Source organism: Anoplophora glabripennis, unplaced genomic scaffold, assembly GCF_000390285.2.
Source record: "Anoplophora glabripennis isolate ALB-LARVAE unplaced genomic scaffold, Agla_2.0 scaffold251, whole genome shotgun sequence".
NCBI classification, from domain to species: Eukaryota; Metazoa; Arthropoda; class Insecta; order Coleoptera; family Cerambycidae; genus Anoplophora; species Anoplophora glabripennis.
This window is the reverse complement of record NW_019416333.1, coordinates 326,421-351,696: the sequence shown is the minus strand read 5'-3', so window position 1 is coordinate 351,696 and position 25,276 is coordinate 326,421. Positions and strand designations below refer to the sequence as shown.

The following is a 25,276-nucleotide window of genomic DNA, read 5'->3' as shown; positions in this document are numbered from 1 at the left end:
TGTTGTTGTTGTTGTTGTTGTTGTTGTTGTTGTTGTTGTTGTTGTTATTATTGTAACTGTTGCTCTTGTTGTAGCTGCTGCACCTGTTGTTGCTGGTGTAGCGGATGCTCTTGCTGTTGATGCTGCTGCAAAATATATAAAGAAACAATGCATCATTCAATTATACAATATTTTCACTTATGAAATCTTTCTATTTAAAAATTTCTCTACCGTATTAAGAATCAAAGAAGATGCTTCCAACTTCCGAATTATTCGACCTTTTGCCATAATATTAACCCACTATTCGGTCAAGTTGTAATATAGAACTGCTGGACATCATTAGATTGAAAATGCAGATCACAAACGTACTGTTTTATTTTAAATCTGTTGACAGTCATTCACTTCACATACTATTACCATATTTAAATTATTTTCGAAACTTTTTATTTACCATTATAAAAACAAATTGTAATAATTATTGACTTGACTTCTAGTTTTTATGTTATATACGTCCACGATATATCTCATTATAAAATAAAATTGGTTATTTGCTTACTTCACTCGTATTTATTATGCTACATTCACTTGGGACATATGGAACACTAGCGCCACCCCAACTTCTGCCATTTCTTGGACAAATTTTGTCAATTTTCCCATATGAGTTCGTGCTCCTTATCTAGTCTCCCTGGTTTAGGGGCAATGAACCCACTAAATAATAAATTTAAATTACTTCATAAGTAATTCACCAGACAATCACTAGGTGGTCACTAACTTCAGTATCTGCATGTGTTTATATTGGCAGCATTGATCACAAGTTTTTGTTTTGTGTTGTGTTATCACTGATTCGTTGTTTGACAGTTGACACACAAAATATATAATAGAGTTTGACAGTTTGCAGGTGGCTGGTTGTGGTGTGGTTTAAGTTGCGGTTTTATGTTTTTAATTTTTGCTCTTAGTTTGTATTTTGCGAAAAATAAAATGAATTTTGTATTAGTGTATTGTATGTAATTGTCGACATGTCGGAGCTCTCTTGGATTCGTGCAACTCCAACAGCATCATAAAATAAGAACCAAACAATGGAGATGCTAAGTTACTGGAAGTTTATATTTTCTCTTTTATACACACGTAAGTTTTCTGAGAACGATTTTTTAAATGTTTCAATTGCCACATTTTATTATCCTTACATTAGTCTCTCAAAGTGAACTAGTTTAAACAATTACCATACTAGATAGTGTAGGCAGTTTCACTTTACAATTTTTAATGCAAAGTAAACTGTCCCTTTCTATATATTATTATAATTTTAGTATATAAATTTTATAGCTCAGGTAAAAGCAGTATATTAGGTTCAAGACACAAGTATCCATCCCACTACTGATTTGAAAAACTTTAATGCCATTTGGTACCTAGTGGTGATTACATTTTTGCTATAGATCATTATCAAAACAATTATTCATACAATTTTTATTTTTTATTAAATTCATTATAAACATAGGCATCACTAAAAATAGTTTTATATTCCTTTGGTATATAAACTGTTTAATGTAGTCGTTCGTATTGGTTAAATTATAGTAAGAGAATTCATAAGCTAGAATCTGGGATCTAAATTTGAAATTTTATTAAAGAAAATTAAACCTTCGCAACAAAATATTAATTTATTTTTAATCAAGTAATAAAATAATCTCACAAACTTAAAAAATTACTAATTTCATGCCTCAACTGCCTCTTTGCCCATATTAGTCACAGTTATTCTATGACATTGACTAACAATGTTTATATTTAAATATTTAAAAAATTGTATATTTAAGATGTATGAAGACCTCATATGTTTATAGATATTTAAGATGGAAATAGAAATGTACTTAATTTAATATAGATATTATTAATTCACAGGAATTAATATTGAAAATCAGATATAAGCATTTGAAATGTTCTAAAATTTGGCTTATTTAGAATGTTTTTTAGTTGGGTAACATTGACCTAGTAAACTGTAAATGATAAAACATATATATTATTCAAGCATTTCCTTTAGCTTTCTTTAAAAATTGCAAAATATTTATCCAGTGAATGACTAAAACCGATCTCTTTGGAATTAAGACTTCATTATTATTTTTATAAGATTAGTTAGTACTTGACTCTCGATATAGTGCCTTGGTAGCACAGACTGTAATGATTCTTTATATCTGAAAAGATGTTGCTATTTGTTAACCATATCCTACAGATTTGTTTTGATAGAAGAAAAAAAGATAAAACAAATAATTACAATTGAAAAATATCTTTTATAGCTTTATTTATAGATGTAATTTACAAAACATTAATATCACATTCATCAAAAATAGTATTAAAATTGCAAGATTTTTTGATAGTGTGTGTACCTACTAGCTGTTGGTAAATAAAAAGTTTCATTTTGCCTAGGATGGAAATTATGTACTGTGATGGTAAAATATTCTGAGTACGGCAGTCCTTATTGTTATTAAACAGATTAAAAATAAGATACTGTTCATAATTCGTCTCAGCATTAAGATGGAATATTGAAGCTAGAAAGCAATACTTAATACTGTTTGGGAAGCAGAAGCACACTTTGAACCGAGGGGCGATCCGCTAAGGAAAAAACGTACGAAGATTACAAAATTTCTGAAATCTCTTGTAATGTATCTGCAGATTTCAATATCGATTAAAAAAAATTACAAATTTCATATAAATAATCAAGATTACAATATCTTTCAACCGATTACAAAACATTTCAGGAGATTTCAGTTATTTTACTAGATTTCAATGATTATTTAAGATTTCAATAGGATTATTTGAAATTAAAAGAAGATTTCAAAATTTCTTAATAATATTTCAAGGAATACGGGAAGATTACAATAAGTTTTGAATGTCCATTTGAACAAAAATAATTGAATTAACTTCAACTGTCATTCATTTCATTCATTAACAGTAGTGCTTTGATTAAGAATTTCCAGTATCATTTTTACGCAAAAATTGTAACATTCTGATTAAGTTTTTGTTCGAATGAACGTTAAAAACTTTTTGTCATGACAAAAATGATAACGCCATTTTGAAAGTAGGTAAGTATATATTTTTATTGAAAGATAAAAATATAATAATCCAATAAACTAATAAAAATAAAAAAATAGAAGTAACATAAAATAAACATTTTCCCAAAAAATAAATAATAAGAAATATTTTAAGCTTTTATTAACACTTGTATTTAATACTTTACCTGTATACAGTGTATTTAAAAAAGACGCGGCAATATTTAAGGGGGCGATTGCCCAGATCATTTTATAAAAAAAAGTTCCTATAAACATACGTCCGCAAACGCTTCGTTACCGATCTACAGAATGTTGAAATTTCATTAAAAAAACAGTAAAAATTAAATTTCTCCAAAACCTCTTGATATTATAATGAAATTTTAGGCCTGTCAATAGCTATGGCAGACGCGTACTTTGCAATACAAAACGATTTTTTAGTCTTACCAGTGACTAGCTATTTTTAATGAAAAAAATAGGACCCCGCTGGTTTTTCTAAAAATATAATTTTTTAATTCCTTGTTCAATTATGAAGAAGAAAGCTTTCCTCAGATTATACGCACCGTACGTCACACCGTTATTGAGTAAAAAAATAAAAAACATTTTATTGCGCACCTAAACCCAATGTTGTTTTAATTGAGAAATTTAAATTATTGAACAAAGAAATTCAAATTATCAAATTTGATTGATTTTTGAAATGTGGTACATACTGTTGTTTGTAGTAGGTAATAATAAGGGGCTGCGTTTTAGAGAAATTTAATTTTTACTGTTTTTTAATGAAATTTCACATTCTGTAGATCGGTAACGAAGCGTTTGCGGACCTATGTTTATAGGACTTTTTTTATAAACTGACCTGAGCAATCACTCCCTTAAATATTGCCGCGTCTTTTTTAAACACACTGTATACAAGTAAAGTATTAAATGCAAGTATTAATAAAAGCTTAATATATTTTTTATTTATTAGTTTTTGGGAAAATACTTACCTACTTTCAAAATAGCATTATCATTTTTGTCATGACAAAATGTTTTTAACGTTCATTCGAACAAAAAACTTAATCAGAATGTTACAATTTTTGCCCAAAAAATGCCTGATACTGGAAATTCTTAATCAAAGTACTACTGTTAATGAATGAAATGAATGACATTTGAAGTTAATTCAATTATTTTTGTTCAAATGGACATTCAAAACTTATTGTAATCTTCCCGTATTCCTTGAAACCTTATTAAGAAATTTTGAAATATTCTTTTAATTTCTAATAATCCTATTGAAATCTTAAGTAATCATTGAAATCTACTAAAATAACTCTGAAATCTCCTGAAATGTGTTGTAATCTTGATTATTTATATGAAATTTGTAATATTTTTTGAATTGATATTGAAATCTGCAGATACATTACAAGAGATTTCAGAAATTTTGTAATCTTCGTCTGTTTTTTCCTTGGCGGATTGCCCTTCGGAACACACCAATCGCACCATATAGGTTTCTGTCGAGGTTTCTGTGGCATTCTTTGGAAAATGAGGTAGGGGGGGGGGCGTTGTACAACGACTACATCGACGAAATTCATTAGCTGATTACATAGATTACAGCGAGGATTACAGATAAGATTACGTAGATTACAGATAGATTACATAGATTACAGATAAGATTACGTAGATTACATACAGATTCCGGGGCAAACGTACGAAGATTACATCAGCGGATCGCCCCTCGCTTTGAACCAATTCTAGAGCTAAACATTAAGTGCGATAGGTAAATGAAACATCAAATTAATGATCCATACTCTGGTTTAAAACGCATTGAAGTGAGAATTAGAGCATATTTAATGTGTTAATATTAAAAATATATATTATAATAAAACCCAACATTTTATAGGATAGCTGCAGTTTACATTAATGAATAATTAAATATTCATTTTTTTGTGAATATCTAACAGCTTTACATTTAATTATGTTTAAATTATGCTTGAAAATGTTTTACACCACTTCTCAATTAAACGTACTTGGATTTGCAAAAACTTTTCAGTCTTAACAATAAAATTTTAAGTCATGGACAAAGCACAGCTTTTCACATTATAAGGTCATTAATATATATCAAAAAAAGAGAGGTTCAAGATTAGACCCCTGAAGAATACCTGATTTAACCGCACATAGCTCACATTTAAACCCATTATAGATAACATAATAAAGACGATATTTTAAACAAGTTTATCGGATAATTGAAATTTTTCTGATCCAGTCAAAAGCTTTAGAAAAATCCATGTATACCACGTTTATCTATTCCTTATAATCTCTGATTTGAGATGTACTGTAATATTTAGCTTAAATTCGTTATTGTTGATGACTTTTCCATATTGTCATGTTGATAGGGATGCATTTTTTATGAACATTTATAAATATAATTGTAATGCAATTTTAAAAACCTCGGCAAAATCAGCAATGGATCTAGTCCATTAGACCTGTATAATATAACATATTTGTTATGCTTAAAACCAGTAGTACTTTAAGCCACAATGTTTTTGAACATAGGATTTTGAGGGGAAAAATTACTTTAGAAAAAAAACTGTTTTTGATGTTCTATCTATTTTTCTTAGAATTTGTGGTACAGATGAGGTATAATTATGTTATTTCCCATTCTAAACATATCCTGTTCTTTATCAATATTACATAAAATTTAGGTTGAGTTGAACACATTAAGAATTTGAAGTAGGTACTAGGAGTGATTGATGGCCATCTGCCATCTGTTAGGGCAGATTTTTTGAAGTAGGTAACAGAATAAAAATGTCAAGTTGAGCAAAAGCATGTTCTCGGGCAGGTTCTTATTTGAGGTTCCAACTGCAAAAATGAATAAGTAACTGCAATATGATAATAAAGTATTTTTTACACACAGAGTTGCAGGAAAGCAACAATTAATGTATAAGTTTGTTTTACTTTAAATGTAAACCAAGATCTACCACTTTTGAATTATATCCTTATTATTTATAACTTATGCATGATGTGGTAATTCAGATTTATTATATCGCCCATTAAATCTACGAGGTGTCCCATGTACGACAGATACTTCCTTAGCTATATATCAATAATACAAAAAAGTGTTTCAATAAATGTACCAAATTAATTTTATCACATTTTGTAGTTTAGTTTTTAGTCTATGTTGACAAATATCGAATTTGTATTCAATAATGGAGTGCCAGCAAATAAAAAAAGCAATAAAAAAATTATAAAAGAAAGTCTGCAACTGTGTATTAAACAATAGTTTTTCAAGAACTGCTTCAAAATTTGTTAGGTACTTATACGTCTGCGGGCAATTTTTGAACAAAATTTGTTCAGTCGGATTAAATACATTTTCAGAAATAATAAGTTATATTATTAAGCCTTTTTTTATACAATAAAGTCTTCTTCCTTCCAGTTAATTAAATTATTTTTTTAACATCCAGGAAATAGATTTAAAATGTTAACATGTTGAGTTTTTGAGAAAAAAAAATTCGGATATAGGTATAGTCTTTCCGAAGTCAGTTGAACATGTATAAAAACGCCTAGCAATAAAATTTAATGAATTTCATAGGCGTCCCTAAAGTAGTTTTCTGCTAAAGGTAAAAAATTCTAATAATTTGTTTATAATGTGTAGAAAATTTCTATTAGGTATATGTTCATTTGACCAACAACATATATTATTATTTATGCCCTCATACAACTTTATTATGTTGATGGTAAATTTCGTTTTGTTCCGTTTCAAAAGGTCTCCAAAATGCCATGTTGTAGTAATATTAGTAAACAAAATATTCCCCTCATTTCTCCCTTTCGCAATTGTAATACCAATGATTAATAGAAGGTGCCTATAATAAATTAAAATTACGTGAATCACACCAAATTCCGCATTTCTACATTGCTAGGCAATTTGTCACTACTTGTCAACAACTGAGATTTATCGCCCAGTCGCCCAATGCAGCTGTGTTTGTATTTCGTTTGCCCATGTGCTCATTCTTCAACTGGGCGTAATTTCTACCATCTCCACGTTTAGTTCAACCAGACTCGTATATAGGTATAGCTAAATAAATATGGAACAAGTTTTTCAAATATTTCAATGCCGAGTTGCTGCGTCAGTGACCGAACCTGGTACATACTGCCAATCTATTGGTTCTTCAATTGAGATCGGAAAGACCATACAAGGTGTCTTGTTTCTCCTGAGCGTTGTTGAACTTCATTTTAAAGTAAAACATCTCGTATATTATGTTTTTTTTTTAGTTTTTCGTTAAATTAGGCTTATTTTGATGACCAAATATTGGCCTAAGCCAAATATTTTGTTGTTATACCCATGCGGGAGTCTCTGGGGCATCGCCCCCACTAGAAATCTTCATAGCAGAAATTTATTTAACATTTAGTTTACAAAGTTATCTAGATAATAGATTAGCCTTATAAAACGCTTTAAAAAGGAAATGTTAAATTTGTAATGTGCAATCAATTTTGCAACTCGACTTGCAAAATTCGTAACGAAATATCGAATACATGGGTCCTCGTCGCTGGCTTCTGCAGCTGTAAGGTGTTTACAGCAGTGGTCATGGTTACCGTCGCCCGGTAGTGAAGGACGGAGTTAGAGTACTAGCAGTTTGGGCTCTGTTTGGTCCGACCGTAACGAAATAATAGCTATTCACCGATTTTTTTCTTAATAAACGTAGTTTGTTCAGGTGTGGCGTAAAATTTTGTTACTTACTGTTTTTTTTTTTTAATTCTACAATAGCCCGGTGAATATTGACATTCATGGTTACAATAGTTCGCATAAAGCTGAAAATTGGTACGAATTTTGAGAACACCATTATAAATGAAATGTGAAAAGTCCCCATCAATCCCACATCTGCAAAAAAAGTTATTGAAGGTCAGAATTCGCAAATATGGGTTTTTTTGCATTTTTCAGCAAAACGGTAAGTTAAAGTCAGACAAAAATTGTGTATCATGTAATTATCTATAAAAATTGTTCTTGCACTTTTTTCCTAAGGATCACCATTTTCCATGTATTTCAAGAGTACTTAAAATAAAACTACCCAATTATATTTCCGCCCTCCCTGGTATGGGAGTCAAGAGCCGCCACTGAGTTCTATTAAAAAAAAACAGGTATCCGTGAATCTTTGAAATTCTGAAATTGGTAATTATCAATTTTTCTGCTTGAAGTATAATTAGTAATTAATGAAATAAGCTTTTTCATATAGGGTGTTTCAGAAAACATGGTCCAACGCTCGGGGGCAGATTCCTAACCTAAAAACAAGATTATTTTTTCATATCAACATGGGTCCGATTTCGCTTTTTTCCTTAGATACAGGGTGTCAACTGTCAAAGTCTTAAAATAAAATTAGTTTTTTCCAAAAATCTAGATCTGTTGAACATAAATTACAGGACAGTTGAATTTAATCAAAGAAGAAATTGGTTCTTCGTAGAGATTTCTAATTTATAATTACACGAGTTAAATTCTAGGTCGATATTGATCAAAAATTGACTTTTATTATTTTTTCGTTTTTCCTCGAGTTTTCGGTATTTTAAATGTAATAATAAAATAAAAACTTATTTATTTATCTAGAATTAATTATAAATTGTAAACGTACTTACAACTCGATAAACATAATATAACATTTTACAGGAAATATTGGAAGTGTCCACCTTCAGCTCGAATACGTTTTTTGTAAGAGCTTGCAAGCAAGTTTGGTCCTGTAATTCATGTTCAATATAATATCTAGGAATGTGTATTCGGTTATAAATAGTTAGTTGTCCAAATTTCATTTAATTCCCTCAAGTGAAAATCTAGATTTTTGCAAAAAATATATTTTATTTTAAAACTTTGCCACCCTGTATCTAAGGAACGAAGTGAAATCGGATCCATGTTGATATTAAAAAATAATCTTGTTTTTAGATTAGGAATCTGCCCCCGAGCGTTGGCCCATATTTTCTGAAACACCCTGTATTTGAATTAATGTTGAAAAATACTTTTCGAATAGATTGAAAAATACATTGGTATACAAAGTGTTCCATTAAAAAATGAAGAAACCGAGAATAATTTTAAAATGCAAAGACATTCACTTTTTCTATTATTGATATTATTCAGAACTACGGAAAAATCGTCTTAATTGGCTCGCGCTTGTATGCTTTGCCAAAGTGCATTAAATGTACAACGTGTAGGAGTCTTCACTACAAAAAAACGTATACAGTTGTTCTCGTCACTTCCAAGAAACACGCCTAGTCATTTTTCCTTTACACTTTTACTTGATTTCGAATTTTGATTATAGTACATTCTTATTTTGTTTAACAGCACGCGGAGCGTAAATTCAAAATTATGTATGCGAGAATTTTTATTATAGCTTGGACGAAACACAGCGATATTCTTATTCCTAGAGGCGGTTACTTTCCTTTGTGTAGCGGTTGAGACGTTTCATTAAGATCGTGCAACTTTTCGGTCTACTTCCGGGCTAGGCAGGCAGGCTACTTGAACCGTTGCGAGTCAAAAGTCAACGTTCTATTTGCCGTTGAGGACAAAGCGTCGTTCGGTGAGAAGTCAGGACGTCGCGGATTCGAAGACGGAAATTTCTATTTTTTTTCTTTGTCACGCTTTGTTATACTTTTATGGTAGGGTGAAGAACGACCGCCCGCAATTGCGATCTAATCTTATTTTAGAGGGATATTTGAAAATATACAGAGTGTAAATAAATAAAGTCACTTAAAAATCTGATTATCTTATTTATTTGAAACAAATCAGTATGTACCGTTATTAATAAATTGGAGAATGGGAAAGGAATATTACTTCGAACAGTTATGTTATGATACAAAATGATTTACAATTATTTCAGATTTTTTTTTAATTTCTTTGATTATCTCTGTTAATAAAAACTTTCAAGTGGAGTGCTTTTTCTGGAAAACTATGGTGAATGTTTAAAAAAGAATAACCTTTTTATTTTGAAAATAACAATGATCTCACACGCAAAAAATTTGATTTTAAAGTATCGCACGTATGCGCAAGAAAATATTTTCTTCTTTCAAGAAAATTATTTATTTATTTAAATACTTTAAATTTCTACCCAGAAATATAATTTGTTACTTTAAAAATAGGCAAAATATACAGGATGAGTCATTAATAATAGTGGTACACAGCTTAATGGCAGATTGTTAACGTCAAAATATAGCGATTGAGCCAAACATGCCTTAATCAGTTGTTGCTCATTTTCGTTCTACAGGGCGTTAAAGTTGAAAAAATATTTTCATTTTTTATCTATTTTAAGTATGTATGGACCTATCGTTTTAAATATTAGTAGTTTTACGTTTTTTGAGGTGGAAAATACGAATATGCAAATAGTGTTGGGGTCATTACTTTTTAATTTAGAATTGAACGTAGTTCAATAATTTGTAGTTAAAAAATTCAAAATTGTAAAATACAAAAAGTTAGCCAGTTTTTACATTGATAGGACAGTATAACTAGCGCCCTCTAGACGTCACCCCAACACTGTTTGCATATTCGTATTTGCCTCTTCACAAAACGTAAAACTACAAATTTTCAAAACAATCAGTCCATACATAAAATATAGATAAAAAGGGAAAATATTTTTTCAACTTGTAGAACGAAAAGGAGCAATAATTGATTATAGGCATGTTTGGCTTTATCACTATATTTTGACGTTAACAATATGCCATTAAGCTAGTGTACCATTATTAATGACTCACCCTGTATGTTTGATACTTACGGTTAAACGAATTCTATTAATTTTATTATCTACATGGATTTTATAGAAACATGTTTTGTATTGTATATTAATGTATCGCTTGTTTAATACAAAATCGATTAATTCAAATGATTATATATATGTACTTATTTTAAGAATATATTTCTCAGTAAATATTTTGTTTCAAATTCACAACACAATACCTAACCTAGTAACAACAGCTAGGATCTAGGATCGTTTGTAAGTTTAACCAACCAGGCATAGGACATAGGTCGGTTTGGGACCTATTGATGGTCCTCATTCTTCATCATTATGTCTTTAGAAAATTAGAATGATCCAGCTGCTTTAGTGTCGTTACTCACAAGGAGATGTGTATACACAAAGCGTAAGTGGCTCCATCTATCGTGCTACTTCCCACCTACGCCTGTGATCTGCTACAATTTTCTTTCAAGGAAACATAAGTTTGATTATAATATGCTACATTTGTCTCGAATAATTCCTACATTAATACTAAATTTTAAATATACATATATATTTTAAGGCACTGGTAGTTTTAAAACAAATATGTTTGCAGTTTATGATGAACTGTAAGAGATATTGTAGCTAAAGTCCGAGATAATACATTTCAAAACTATAAAAGATTTGAATATTTATTCAAACAATATAAATTCTAAGAAACATTGTAGATTACAACAAATATATCACATAGTTTGACAAAAGTATATAGATTTGAATAGAATAAAATAACAGTTACGGCAAATAATTCCATTTAAAACTATCTGCTCATTTGATCCAAATACTTTTTTATCAGTGCAGCCGCTCTCCTGTCGGAACGGCCATATTTAAAATTGAAAATAACTGTTTATTTAAAAATATGTTATAGCTTTTATGGACTGTAATTTGTGTACCAAAATTAATATCCATTTCTAAAGCGATTCTAAAGATATAAAACAAAAAGTCATCCTCAGCGGCCATCTTTGAACGGCCATAGCTCCCTTATGGTATGGTTCATTTTAAGACCCATGTTCAGGTGCATGGGTTTTTTCTGTTTCCATATGTAGAATCATTCGTCAAGATTGTGCGTATACTATATATGTATAAAGGCGGAAATACACATACCAGTAAAATAGGTAAGTAACTTGCATGCTAAGAAATGGCATATGCCGACGGATGGCACGCTGCTGATACATTTGCAAGTAAAATGGAATGCCTCGTTGGTATATGGCTTATTGGCATGTCAGTAGGTAGCAAGTAGACACGTTCCGACATGCCGCTTGAACTCCCCCGAAACCCCCCGTCTCACATTGCATGCCAAAAAATCAAATGATCTGCAATTTACTTGTGCGCTTTCTACAGGCATGCCTTTTAATAAATACACATACCAGGAGCTATCTCCTGCAAGCTACTTGCATGCTATTGTGTAAGCAAGAGGCATGTGTATTTCCGCCTTGATGTGCAATTTACTTGCGCGCCTTCTACAGGCATGCCTTTTAGTCCAAGAGAATTAAGCTCAAAACCTTCGAGATATGGCTGTTGCTTGACGTAGATTAAATATTAGTAAAAATCGGTCGAAAATAATATAAACAATGAAAATATAAGGTTGCGCCAAGAAAAAAAGTTGTGCTATTCGCAGAAAAAATTAAAAACTGCAAAAATACTCAAAAATCACGTGTTTTTCCTAACATTTTCCAATATAACTTCTTAAATATGCAGTTTACAGAAAAAACTATTACTGCTGAAATTGTTTGTTATGAAATTTGCTATAAGACACAATTGTTTTGAGACCTGCGTATTCAATATTTTTGTTGCTAGAAAGCCAAAACAGCGTAAGAAAGTGATGAAAATCGAGGTAATTTTGAAGCGTTCAACTGATAGGTAAGAAATTGTCCAATTCTACTATAAATGTACATGTAAGTACTTTAAAGGATTACAAAACGAAATTCCAAAACCCGATCGAAATCGGTCTGATAGTTTTGGTATGAGACAATTTGTTACTAAATTTCAGCGCGAAATGTCGTTATTTTTTTGCGTCAGTGCTGGGGTTAAAGTTAGGCATTTTAATTGGCGCTGATTTTTTTACACATACTTGGACTCTTTAACTATCATATAGAATCGTTATAATATTAATTTTCTTTTTTTTAATAATTTTTGGAGCGATTTTAAAAATTCGAAAAATTTTAACTTTATAAACAAATACTTTCGTGAAGCCGTTTTGCGGGTTGGAATATATACCAAAGTACTAAAAAATAGTTCTCGGAAAGACGCTTAACTTGAAAAAAAGAACGTTCAAATCGGTCACATAAGTTCCGAGATATCAAGTGTCAAAGTCAACAAGCGTTAGCTGCAAAACTATGCATAATGTAACAACAACAAAAATTGAATTTGGTAGGTTTTTTAAGAACTTTTCGTATGTGCTTTTATAAATATTATCGCACGTGTGCTTTTTATATGAAAATTCAATGAATATCGCCAAACCGACCATTTGAGCCGCAAAACCGGGGGGAGGGGATGAATTATAGAAATTGAAATCGCGTTCAAAAAGAGCGCGCGCGCTTCGGCGTTCAGTATCTCGGCTTCTATGGCTCCGATTTTGATGATTTTTTTTTAAATCGATGTAGAAAAATGAGAGGAATTCAATTATCAAGGTTTCATTAAAATATTATAAAGCCCTTTTCGGTCTATTACGACTAAAAATTTTCCACATTTCGTTGTTATACTGTATATTCATGTAAATAATAATATCGATGGTAGGATATAGGTACATAATCCACTGTTACTAGGTTTTAGTTTTAATAATTACATGGTAATAATGTTTAAATAAAATCTTGAAATCTTTATTTAATATGTAATTTATTTATTGTATTCATATAATATAGAAAAAAATATAGATACAAATAATTATTTATTTATTTTTACAAAACGTGTTTATTATACTTTCATAATTATCGTATTATTAAAGTTTTTCACTTTTTTACATCATTGGTATTTTCACTTATAATATCAGCATTTGAATAAGTATTGTTGTCCATTATTTTCAAATCAGTGCTTAACTAATTGTAAGTAGGTACCACTGTTAAATTAACAGCAAATAATGACTTATGGTTGGTTAATTTGATTTTTTAAATTTGCCAGCAATTTCATAGCCATCCTCGCAAGAAATTGGATCATTTTATTTATCACAAAATCCGTCAAAAACAGAAAAATTAAAAGATAGGTATAGGGAGGTGTAATATGGATAGATGTGGAGTAAATTTCTACAACAGATTTTTATTAAATATACAGGGTGTCCCATTTAGAAAAACCAAGTTTTGGCGGTTCGGTCAATCAAATTCGACAATAAATATGAAATTGAAATAGGTCGAAGACCATTAGACCATTAGAGATACATATAGGGAAGCTTTATAAAAGTCCTCTAAAAATATGCGTAGAATTCAAATATACAAAAATATACAGGATGTTCCATTTATAATAAGCAAATAGGTGGCGACTACCGGTATAACCGGAAGTACTACAACAATGGCATTATTTTATTTAAACTCTAAATAAAACCTCCAAAACCACCAGGTCAAAAATTTTCAAAATTCAAATCGAAGTAGTCTCCGAAATATTCTAATGGGTCGTCACCGCATGACAGCCTGTATAATGAATTGCAAAGTGCGATTTTTAATTGTTTACTAAAGGAAGAAATTTTTGAGAGCGAAATCAGCAACTATGCTATAAAAAAGCTTAATACATTTTTTAATAATGCGATGATACGTTTTATAAATATCAAATAATAATTATTTGTATCTGCATTTTTTTCTATTTTATATGTAAACAATAAATAAATTACATTAGGACATAAAAATTTCAAGATTTTAAACATTATTACCAAGTAGTTATTAAAATTAATACCTCTTAACAATAGTCATCGATATTATTTACATGAATATACAACAATGAAATGTATGAAATTTTAAGCAGTCGTAATAGGCTGATAAGGCTTTATAATATTTCAATGAAATCTTGATAATTGAATTCCTCTCATTTTGCTATATCGATTTAAAAAAAATCATCAAAATCAGAGCCGTAGAAGCCGAGATATTGAACGCCGAAGAGGGCGCGCTCTTTTTGAACGCGCGATTTCAATTTCTATCATTCATCCCCTCCCCCCGGTTTTGCGGCTCAAACGGTCGGTTTGGCGATATTCATTGAATTTTCATATAAAAAGCACACGTGCGATAATATTTATAAAAGCACATACGAAAAGTTCTTAAAAAACCTACCAAATTCAATTTTTGTTGTTGTTACATTATGCATAGTTTTGCAGCTAACGCTTGTTGACTTTGACACTTGATATCTCGGAACTTATGTGACCGATTTGAACGTTCTTTTTTTCAAGTTAAGCGTCTTTCCGAGAACTATTTTTTAGTACTTTGGTATATATTCCAACCCGCAAAACGGCTTCACGAAAGTATTTGTTTATAAAGTTAAAATTTTTCGAATTTTTAAAATCGCTCCAAAAATTATTAAAAAAAAGAAAATTAATATTATAACGATTCTATATGATAGTTAAAGAGTCCAAGTATGTGTAAAAAAATCAGCGCCAATTAAAATGCCTAACTTTAACCCCAGCACTGACGCAAAAAAATAACGACATTTCGCGCTGAAATTTAGTAACAAATTGTCTCATACCAAAACTATCAGACCGATTTCGATCGGGTTTTGGAATTTCGTTTTGTAATCCTTTAAAGTACTTACATGTACATTTATAGTAGAATTGGACAATTTCTTACCTATCAGTTGAACGCTTCAAAATTACCTCGATTTTCATCACTTTCTTACGCTGTTTTGGCTTTCTAGCAACAAAAATATTGAATACGCAGGTCTCAAAACAATTGTGTCTTATAGCAAATTTCATAACAAACAATTTCAGCAGTAATAGTTTTTTCTGTAAACTGCATATTTAAGAAGTTATATTGGATAATGTTAGGAAAAACACGTGATTTTTGAGTATTTTTGCAGTTTTTAATTTTTTCTGCAAATAGCACAACTTTTTTTCTTGGCGCAACCTTATATTTTCATTGTTTACATTATTTTCGACCGATTTTTACTAATATCTAATCTACGTCAAGCAACAGCCATGCCAATGTGTAATTCTCCTGGACTATTTAATAGATACACATACCAGGAGCTATCTCCTGCAAGCTACTTGCATGCTATTGTGCAAGCAAGAGGCATGTGTATTTCCGCCTTTTTAGAATTATCTTATGGGTGTGACTTTGAATTGGGGTCATATTTATACAGAGGTTACCTTTGACTTTTCGAAACACGTATCATAATTTTGTTTTCTCAGATTCGGTTGTGAAAACCGATTTTCTTAACACTTTTTAGAAATTTCTATACCCCGCCGCTGGACGAGCTAGGGTGACTTTTAAAAAAAAAGATTTTTTTCACAATCCGACTTATTCAGTGCCACTGTGTACTATTTTTATTTAAAATTTTGAATAACCAAATTGCCTGTCCAGATCTTTTTCGCATCAACTTAATTTTTACGTTCCGAGGGTCAATTCAAGAGAGGGAAACACTTTTTATATATCTACACCACGTACAAACATATTTAAATATTCACCTATTTACACAATGTATAATTAATGTAATTTATTAGGCAATCGGTTAGATATTTTTAATTTCAGCGCTACTCAAATAACATCACTATATTTTAGCTAATGATGGATTCAACCATTCCCGTTACCATTCCATCATATCATACTTGGTGTGAAGACAACTGGTAGTAGCAGTTTTTCAGAGGCAGTGCGATTTTTATAAAAGCACGGCGGAAGCTAGCCGTTGCTCTTAAACTATAGTTGAACTATTGGTCGCGTTTTTATTTTGTTTTTGTTATTCACTGTTTTTAATTCTGTTGGTTTTTATTTATTTTGGATTAATTTGTTCAGAACTTTCTAATTAAACCTGTTTTACCTTTCTTAAATGCCTCCCTATCTAGGTACTTTACGTAGTAACAGTAGTACAATTCAGGTCATTGACACTGATATTCACAAATTAAATACATACAACACTGTTTAAGAGAATCACTGATACCTCATATAGAAAAATCAACCCAAAGGAACGATTTTTTATTACAATTTCATATTCAATAATAGTCTATTTACTTTTGAATAAACGATTCTAATAATTTTTTACACTTGCAGTACTTAGTCCCAGCGTTGTAAATTTGTCATCAATTGCGATAAGTTTAATTCTTACAATTAACTGGGATTAATGCACAGGGATTACTGAGAATTTTTTTCTAAAGAATGTGAGATGCAGAATTGAAAGTTGAAGTACCTAAATAAAAATAAATATATTTGTTGAACAGTTTCAGCCTGGTTTAGATTAAAAAGTTTTTTTGTTTGATAAGCTGTAAAATCCCTCAAGGGTCACACGTTCAAAGACGCGAAATAGCCAACAAGGACCACATGGAAGTAGACTCGATGTGACATTTCAAAAATTCAGTTTGACATTTGCGTGCAGGATCAGAAGCGTCACTCAGGAATTTAAAAATAACTTAACTGAATTAAATATATTAATATTAAGCTCATTCATCGAACTCTTTCCCAATGAATATAAAAATTTTCGCACTACATATTTTTATTTTTGCCTTTCCAATTCTAATCTATTGATTTGTTCTTTTAGCTACTCGTTTTTAATTACACATTTTGGCATACTAACTATTATCTACTACAATTTTCAAAAAATGCCGCAAATATAGCGAATTATAACAATTGTTGAAGAACTTATACATTGACCTCGACATTGACTCATCAACTGGAAAATGGAAAACAGATTTTGCTTAAGAATAAACAGTTTATTCTATTTTTTTTCGATGCAGCAGTGTTGTAAAAGTATCAGCAAACGCGATAAATTTAATCCTTGCAATTAACAAGATTAATACGCAGCTAAAGTGCAAGATAGATAAACAAATAAAAATAACAAATTAGTACAGCGCACGATATTTTTCAGTTACACCATAGCCATTAACTTTGATTACTCAAAGCAACTAATAAAGCGCTGTTGAAGTAAACAATTTCCATTGTTTAATTACCTAAAAGCGAATTGTGAAATGAAATGTTTCTAGGAATTTTTGTTATGTTCTTAAAAACAGTTTTATGCCACTTGTTTTGTAAATGTTACTGGAATGCACGCATTGTCTAATTCTTTTGATGAGTTGCAAGTAGTAAAAATTTAAAATGTAGTCTCGTTTACACAGTTATGTGTATGTGACAAGTAGTATTTGTAATAGATATCCAGTTATGCAACTTAAGTGTAGGTCGGAAAACGGGCTTAATACTCGTATGTCACATTGTACAAATCCTGTTTATAATATGTATTTTATAGGTATAAAATTCATTGATGGATTTGTTCTTGAAGTAGTAATTTATGACTAATGTTCACTTTACCGTTGATACATGTACACTCTACAGTGCCCTAACCTTGAGTTAAGAAATTTTCAGTATTGAGTCATTGTTATAAATAAATATCAACGTATGTACCTAGTTTATATCCCTGGAACCCCAGAGAAAACGTTATCTACCTAATTAGCGAAACGTCATATATTATGTATGCATGCAGACATTCTAAAACCTGCTAAAATCAATTTTATGTATACAAAGTCGATTGCATATCGTAAAAGAAACATTTTGGCAACATGCTGAAGTTTCTTCTCAACTAAAATTAAGTGAAAATGATCTCTGGTATTAATAACTCATCTTGCCTAACGGAGAATGGCGAAATACATTTTAATAACTCAGGATAATAAAGTTTTGCTTAACATCAAATAAAAAAAAGAATTTCATATTTTTCATTTCAGTTTCTATTCTAGACGTTCGTGGCCCACAATACTTTCTCATATACAGGGTCGATTCATACTGGTTACGTGGCTTGTAATCATTTATGAAGGCTGTTACCATGTTGTGACAGGATAATGAAACATTGTGATAACTTCTATCAAGATAAGATGTATTTACGTGATGATAGTTGTTATGACAGCAACTATCACAAAAACTATCACCCTATACAGGGTGTCCCGAAATTAGGGGTCAATATTTCTACAGGATGTTCTATGTCGAAAAAGATTACTTTTTTTTATATAAACGTGGGTCCAAAAATTCTTCCTAAGGAAGTTATTGCCATTTAAAGGAGCCACTCTGATGATGTTTTTTTTTTAATAACTCCAAAACCGGTTGAGATAAATTTATGAAATTGGGTAACTAGCTTTACTCTTACGTGCTTAGTCCGCTACTAAAACGAAATTTACAAATTTTCATCATATACGTTCCAAAACTGGATGAGAGGGGGGTAAAATTTACCATAACTTTTTTATGCTTTGACTTTTTTAACTTTTGACTGAAAAGTATGAAATTTCAGTTTTTTAGTAAAAAAAGGTATTCTTGGGTTCAGATTTGTAGAATGTTCCATTTTTGTGTAAAATACGTTTAAAAACAATATTTCATGTGTTAAAAACCGAGAATCGAAATTGTCAATATTTTTTATCGTCGCAGGTTTTCAATAAGAAAAATGCGTTTGGCATCATTTACATTGGCAGTTCAGTTATTTACTTTTTGCGAATTATTATCAGTCGAAAATGCAACATTTTACGAATTTAGTGATAGCAGATATTCATAATACCCATTTCTGGTCAGACGAAAAATCTACGGGTAATACGGCACACAAATTTTGAATATAAAGGGGGTGGGTCGATTTGGGCGGTTTTTGCCCCATTTTGTTTTTGCGATAAAAAATGTGAAAAAATTCCTTTACTATCTACTATCAATAATGAGTCGATCTGACCCGAAACGGACCACCCACTCACCACCCAGTTTCCCTGTAACACCCCCGCAAATACTGGAAATACCGTCACTAGATAACAACTAGATAAGATTGGAGAGATTCGGCGCTGTAAAACTGGATAACTCGCCTCGATCACTGTATCCTTGGGTTTTTGGGGTTGCTGATCACGAATCCGTGGTCCATTAGCCTCCACCAGATGTATTTCAAGGTCATTTGAAGGTCAAACTGAGAAAACGCTGATAAAAAGCATAAAAAATATATCTATGGGTTTCCGGGGTCGCTGATCACGAATTCGAAGCCCATAGATATATTTTTTGTTTTTTTATCAGCGTTTTCTCAGTTTTACCTTTAAATGACCTTGAAATACATCTGGTGGAGGCTAATGGACCACGGATTCGTGATCAGCAACCCCAAAAACCCAAGGATACAGTGATCGAGGCGAGTTATCCAGTTTTACAGCGCCGAATCTCTCCAATCTTATCTAGTTTAGTTTATCTAGTGACGGTATTTCCAGTATTTGCGGGGGTGTTACAGGGAAACTGGGTGGTGAGTGGGTGGTCCGTTTCGGGTCAGATCGACTCATTTTTGGTAGTAGATATTACAGGAATTTTTACACATTTTTTATCGCAAAAACAAAATGGGGCAAAAACCGCCCAAATCGACCCACCACCCCCTTTGCAATAAATGTCTGGACAGGAAATTTAGAGAACCAGCTACTTGGACTAATTCAGTTTCCCGTTTGTCTGAATGCAGAAGGATACTTAAACTTTCTGCAAAATTATGTAAGAGAACCATTGAATGATACACCGTTAAGCGTACACTTAACGTTACACTGTAACAACATGGGACGGGGCCCCACCTCACTTTACCCATAATGTCATAAATTGGCTAAACGATCTCATTTTCCTGGCAGGTGGATAGGTAGAGGTGGCCCCATTCCATGGCCACCTCGATCACTTGACCTAAATCCTCTAGATTACTTTCTGTGGGGTAGGATGAAGGCTGTAGTTTACGCTACAGAAATAAATCCTTTGGAAAAATTGCAACAGAGGATTCATTTGGCTGCGAATCAAATAAGACAAAATAATTTTGAAGTTTTGAGGTCTTTGCGGGCAATTCGATCTCGAGCTGAAAACTATATTCAGCAAAATGGAAATCTTTTGAGCTAAAAATTACTATTGATATAAAGATAAGTTTTATTAATACTGTGGATTTATTTATTTTTATTAGTTTATTGTATTACTATTTAATGATTCCAATAGTTTTTTTTTTACTTAATCAAATAATAATCTACTAAAAGTAATAAATTCCTGTGAAAATAACAATTCGCAAAACGTAAATAACTGAACTGTCAATGCAAATGACGCCAAACACGTTTTTGTTCTTTACAACCCGCTACGATAGAAAATATTGACAATTTCGATTCCCAGTGATTAACACATGTAACATTATTTTTAAACGGATTTTACACAAAAATGGAACATTCTATAAATATGGACAAATAGTACCTTTTTTTTACTAAAAAAACTCTGAAATTTGATCGTTTTCAGTCAAAAGTCGAAAAAGTCAAAGCATAAAAAAGTTATGGTCAATTTTACCCCCCCCCCCACTTCGTTTTTGTAGCGGACTAAGCATGGAAGAGTTAAGCTAGTTACCAAATTTTATACATTTGTCTCAACTGGTTTCGGAATTATTTACAAAAAAACATCATCAGAGTGGCTATAACTTCCTTACGAAGAATTTTTGGACCCACGTTCATATAAAAAAAAGTAATCTTTTTCGACATAGAGCGCATTGTAGAAATATTGCCCCCTAATTTCGGGACACCCTGTATATACATAAGGGTTTAGTTGAGAGTTTATGATAGAAGTTATAGGAAAATTTTTTAAATTAATTTAAATTATTTAACTTTTGAGGGGTATAGATGCAAAACTCACATTATCCATAATTTTTCGAAATAGAGTTAGTGGCGCTATCTTGTTCATCGTGTTGAACTACACCATTTTAAAATTTAGAAGTGGTACAAACTCACATTTTCGTATTTATTTTTAAATTGTGAAATCTGTGAATTGTTTCCAAAGTCACATTCTCCTACGATCTGAAGTTGTCAAAACTCACATTATCCATATATCCACCAATGAAAAAGCTTAAAGCGATAAACCAATATGGCCGACTGCCTAAGGAAAATGTAAGTTTTGCTTCTCGTATTGTTTTGCTTTCCTAGATGGTTGGTTCCGTGTTTTTCTATGAGTTTCTGATTATAAGTAAGATAAGTTTAGTTCTGAAGTTTCATATTTAAATATCGGATATTAGAACTTTTTACTGTCAACATTTTTTGTACTTTGCAATTTTAGATTCATTATAAAAATATTTCACTTCATCACTGATAATAAAACCGTATTTTTAATATACCTGTTTGTAACGTCGTTTTGTATTTGGTCTTTAAAATTTGTTTTTTTTATAAAAATTGTAACCTCGATTATAACTTATCTTGTTGAAACAATCCTAATGTATTTATGGATAGTAATTGGTTGAATTTTCCGGTAATTGTGATATCCTTGTAAGACCTGAAGATGAGGTGTAAAGTTTGACCTCGAAACTGGTTGTCATTTTTTAAAAAATAAAAGGATTGTGACAAATTGGACTTTTTCTTATGTTCTAAAATAAGTTAAAAATGGAAAACTCACATTTATCAATTTTGAACGTAATTTAAATTAGTTTAATGTTTTTTAAATTAAATAAATACAATGTTTATCTTTATATACCGTTGATAAGGTTTCGAAAATTTGCCTTTCTTGAAGCTTGACATCAGTGCTTGATTTACATATAGGCTGGTGTAGGCTGTTAACAAAAATTTTTTTTATAAAAACTAATTTTTTAAGATTTTTTTTTTAACCTCCCCATAATGAACAAGAATGAAAAATTATTCTGAAAAATATAATTTTTTAATCTTAAAATTTGAATATGCCCACACCAATTTTCAGCCTACACTGTAAATCAGGCACTGGTTAACATAAATGTTTATGTTTTCAACTTTTTTACTGTATCCCAAAATACACGTTAAAAGATATGAGACCCGCATATTTTCATTTTGACCTCATTTGTCTTTAAAAAAAAATATAAATAAAATATTTAATCTTTAAGATATGTATGACATAAAATAACATTTAAAGCCTTGATCTTAATAGGAGTAGACTTTTGAATGTTTAGTATATACGCTTTAGCAAAAGGGTGAAGTTTAATAATAATTATAGACTAAAACAGTGCTTAAAAATGCATTTGCAATAATTAGAAATACATTTCCTATCTCACTGCAATCTAATCCACTTAATTTTTATATTACCTATAAAATACTGCACCTACTAAAAAGCTCTGTCACAAAGTCCGGTGCATTATCTCATTGATGTTCTACAAGTCGCCTAAGCGGAAGTCAGCCTGTTTAAATGTGAGTCCTTTTTTTGCAAAATACATAAGAAGTTAATTTACTTGCGTTTTTAGAAAACTAGCAATTATTAAGATGGGAAGAGTCTTTGTAATCGGGGTCGGTATGACCAAATTCGAGAAACCAGGAACGAGAACTGACGACTACCCACAATGGGGCAAAGAAGCCATCACAGCTGCCTTAACTGACGCTAAAATTCACATGTCAGAAGTAGAATTGGCCACAGCGGGGTACGTTTATGGAGATTCCACCAGTGGACAAAGAGTGATATATGAGGTAGGAATGACAGGTATCCCTATATTTAACGTAAATAATAATTGCGCCAGTGGATCCAGCTCTCTAATGTTAGCGAAGGAATTGGTAGAGTCCAGTAAATATAATTGCGCACTTGCCGTGGGATTCGAAAAAATGGAACGAGGCAGCGTCTCCTCGAAATTCATGGACAGGTCAGACCCGGTGGGAAGGCACATAAAGGCTATGGCAAAACTAGCGGATGTTGACGATTCTCCCATGGCTGCTCAAATGTTCGGAAATGCCGCTTACGAGCATATGAAGCGGTACGGGACTAAACCAGAACACTTTGCCAAAGTCGCTTACAAGAATCACAAACATTCCGTTCACAATCCAAACTCCCAGTTTCAAGACGAGTATACCTTGGATCAAATACTAAACTCTCCAAAAATATTTGGACCGCTCACTAAACTCCAGTGTTGCCCGACAAGTGACGGAGCTGCAGCGGCCATATTGGCATCGGAAAGTTTCGTGAAAAAACACGGACTTGAAAGACAAGCCGTAGAAGTTTTAGCTATGGAAATGGTAACGGATTTACCGTCTACGTTTCTCGACAACAGTCATATGAAAATAGTAGGATACGATATGTCAAGAATTGCAGCCGAAAAGGTTTTCCATAAAGCGAACAAGAATCCTTCAGACGTCCAGGTTGTGGAACTTCACGACTGCTTCTCGACTAACGAACTCATCACGTACGAGGCTCTAGGTCTCTGCCCTCCCGGAAAGGCAGGAGAATTCATAGACAGAGGCGATAATACTTACGGGGGAAAATTCGTAGTAAATCCAAGCGGGGGTCTTATTTCCAAAGGGCATCCGCTGGGAGCAACAGGACTAGCTCAATGCGCAGAGCTCTGCTGGCAGTTGAGGGGCGAAGCGGGACGAAGACAAGTCGCTAATGCTAAATTGGCTTTACAGCACAATTTTGGTGTAGGTGGAGCAGCTGTTGTCGCACTATATCAATTAGGCTTTCCAGAATATACGAAGAAAAGTGTTGGAATTCATAGAACAGCTGCTGCAGATAGCGATAACGGTTTTATGGTATCTCCATATCTGAAAATTCTCCAACAATGTATGGAAAATGACAAAGACGGTCTGATAGAAAATCACAGGGGCGTATATGCGTTGAAAGTCGCTAAAGCTAACGGTGATATAGGAACTTGGATTATAAATTGTAAAACCGGCAAAGGAAAAATTGAGTTTAACGGCAATGATAAACCTGACGTTACAATTTTCGTTAACGACTGCGATGTTATTGAACTTATCACAGGCAAAATTTCACCACGGAGGGCATTTTTCCATGGTAAATTGAAGGTTCATGGGAAGATCGGGCTAGCTGTAAAATTGACTAAACTACAACGCACCACATCTAATGAGATAGATAATTTGAGGTCTAAGTTGTAAGATATCGTCGTTTATATTTATTTTTAAATAAACGGGAAATAATGGATAAAGTAGATATTTTTTATAATGTTATATTAATATAATCAATATATATGTTATTGTTGTATTAGTTATTTATCATCTATAAAATTATCTATTAAGGCTGCCAATATAAAATGTATCTACCTACACATGAAGTCGATTATAAATAGATATTTTAGTAATTTGCCGAAGTTTCTATTCAAATAAAATTCAGTGAAAACGATCTCTAATATTAATAAGTCTTCTTATTTAATAGTACATGGCGAAAGTGATTTTAATAACTTTTAAATATAAACTCGGTTTAATCAACAAGTCTTTCGCTTGAGTATAAGTGAGTGTTTCAATATTTTTGTACAACAATATTCATCCTTAAGGGGCGATTTAGTATGTATATTTTTGCCATGTAACAGAGCTTCAGATGAGGACACAAATCGTCGAAGAAACTAACATAATTGAATATTATTATATATCAATGTATTCGCAATGGTTCCCGCTAGTGAGTGAAATAAATTTCAATGCTCATGAGAACAGAAAAATAATTTAAATAAATGCCAAAGTACCTCAATTTTAACCATACTGTTAGTCTG

At 31.6% G+C, this 25,276-nt stretch overlaps 1 protein-coding gene and 1 pseudogene across 1 annotated transcript in view; both read left to right on the top strand.

The window, feature by feature from the left end:
* Positions 1-677: 677 nt before the first annotated feature.
* LOC108909526 (protein crumbs) overlaps positions 678-25,276 on the top strand; it is a 57,298-nt gene continuing 32,699 nt past the window's right edge. Inside the window, exon 1 of the mRNA XM_018713896.1 lies at positions 678-1,104. Within this exon, the coding sequence (XP_018569412.1) occupies positions 1,056-1,104 (49 nt within the window). The 5' untranslated portion in view covers positions 678-1,055. The remainder of the gene's footprint in view (positions 1,105-25,276) is intronic.
* On the top strand, positions 23,049-24,668 carry LOC108909525 (annotated as a pseudogene).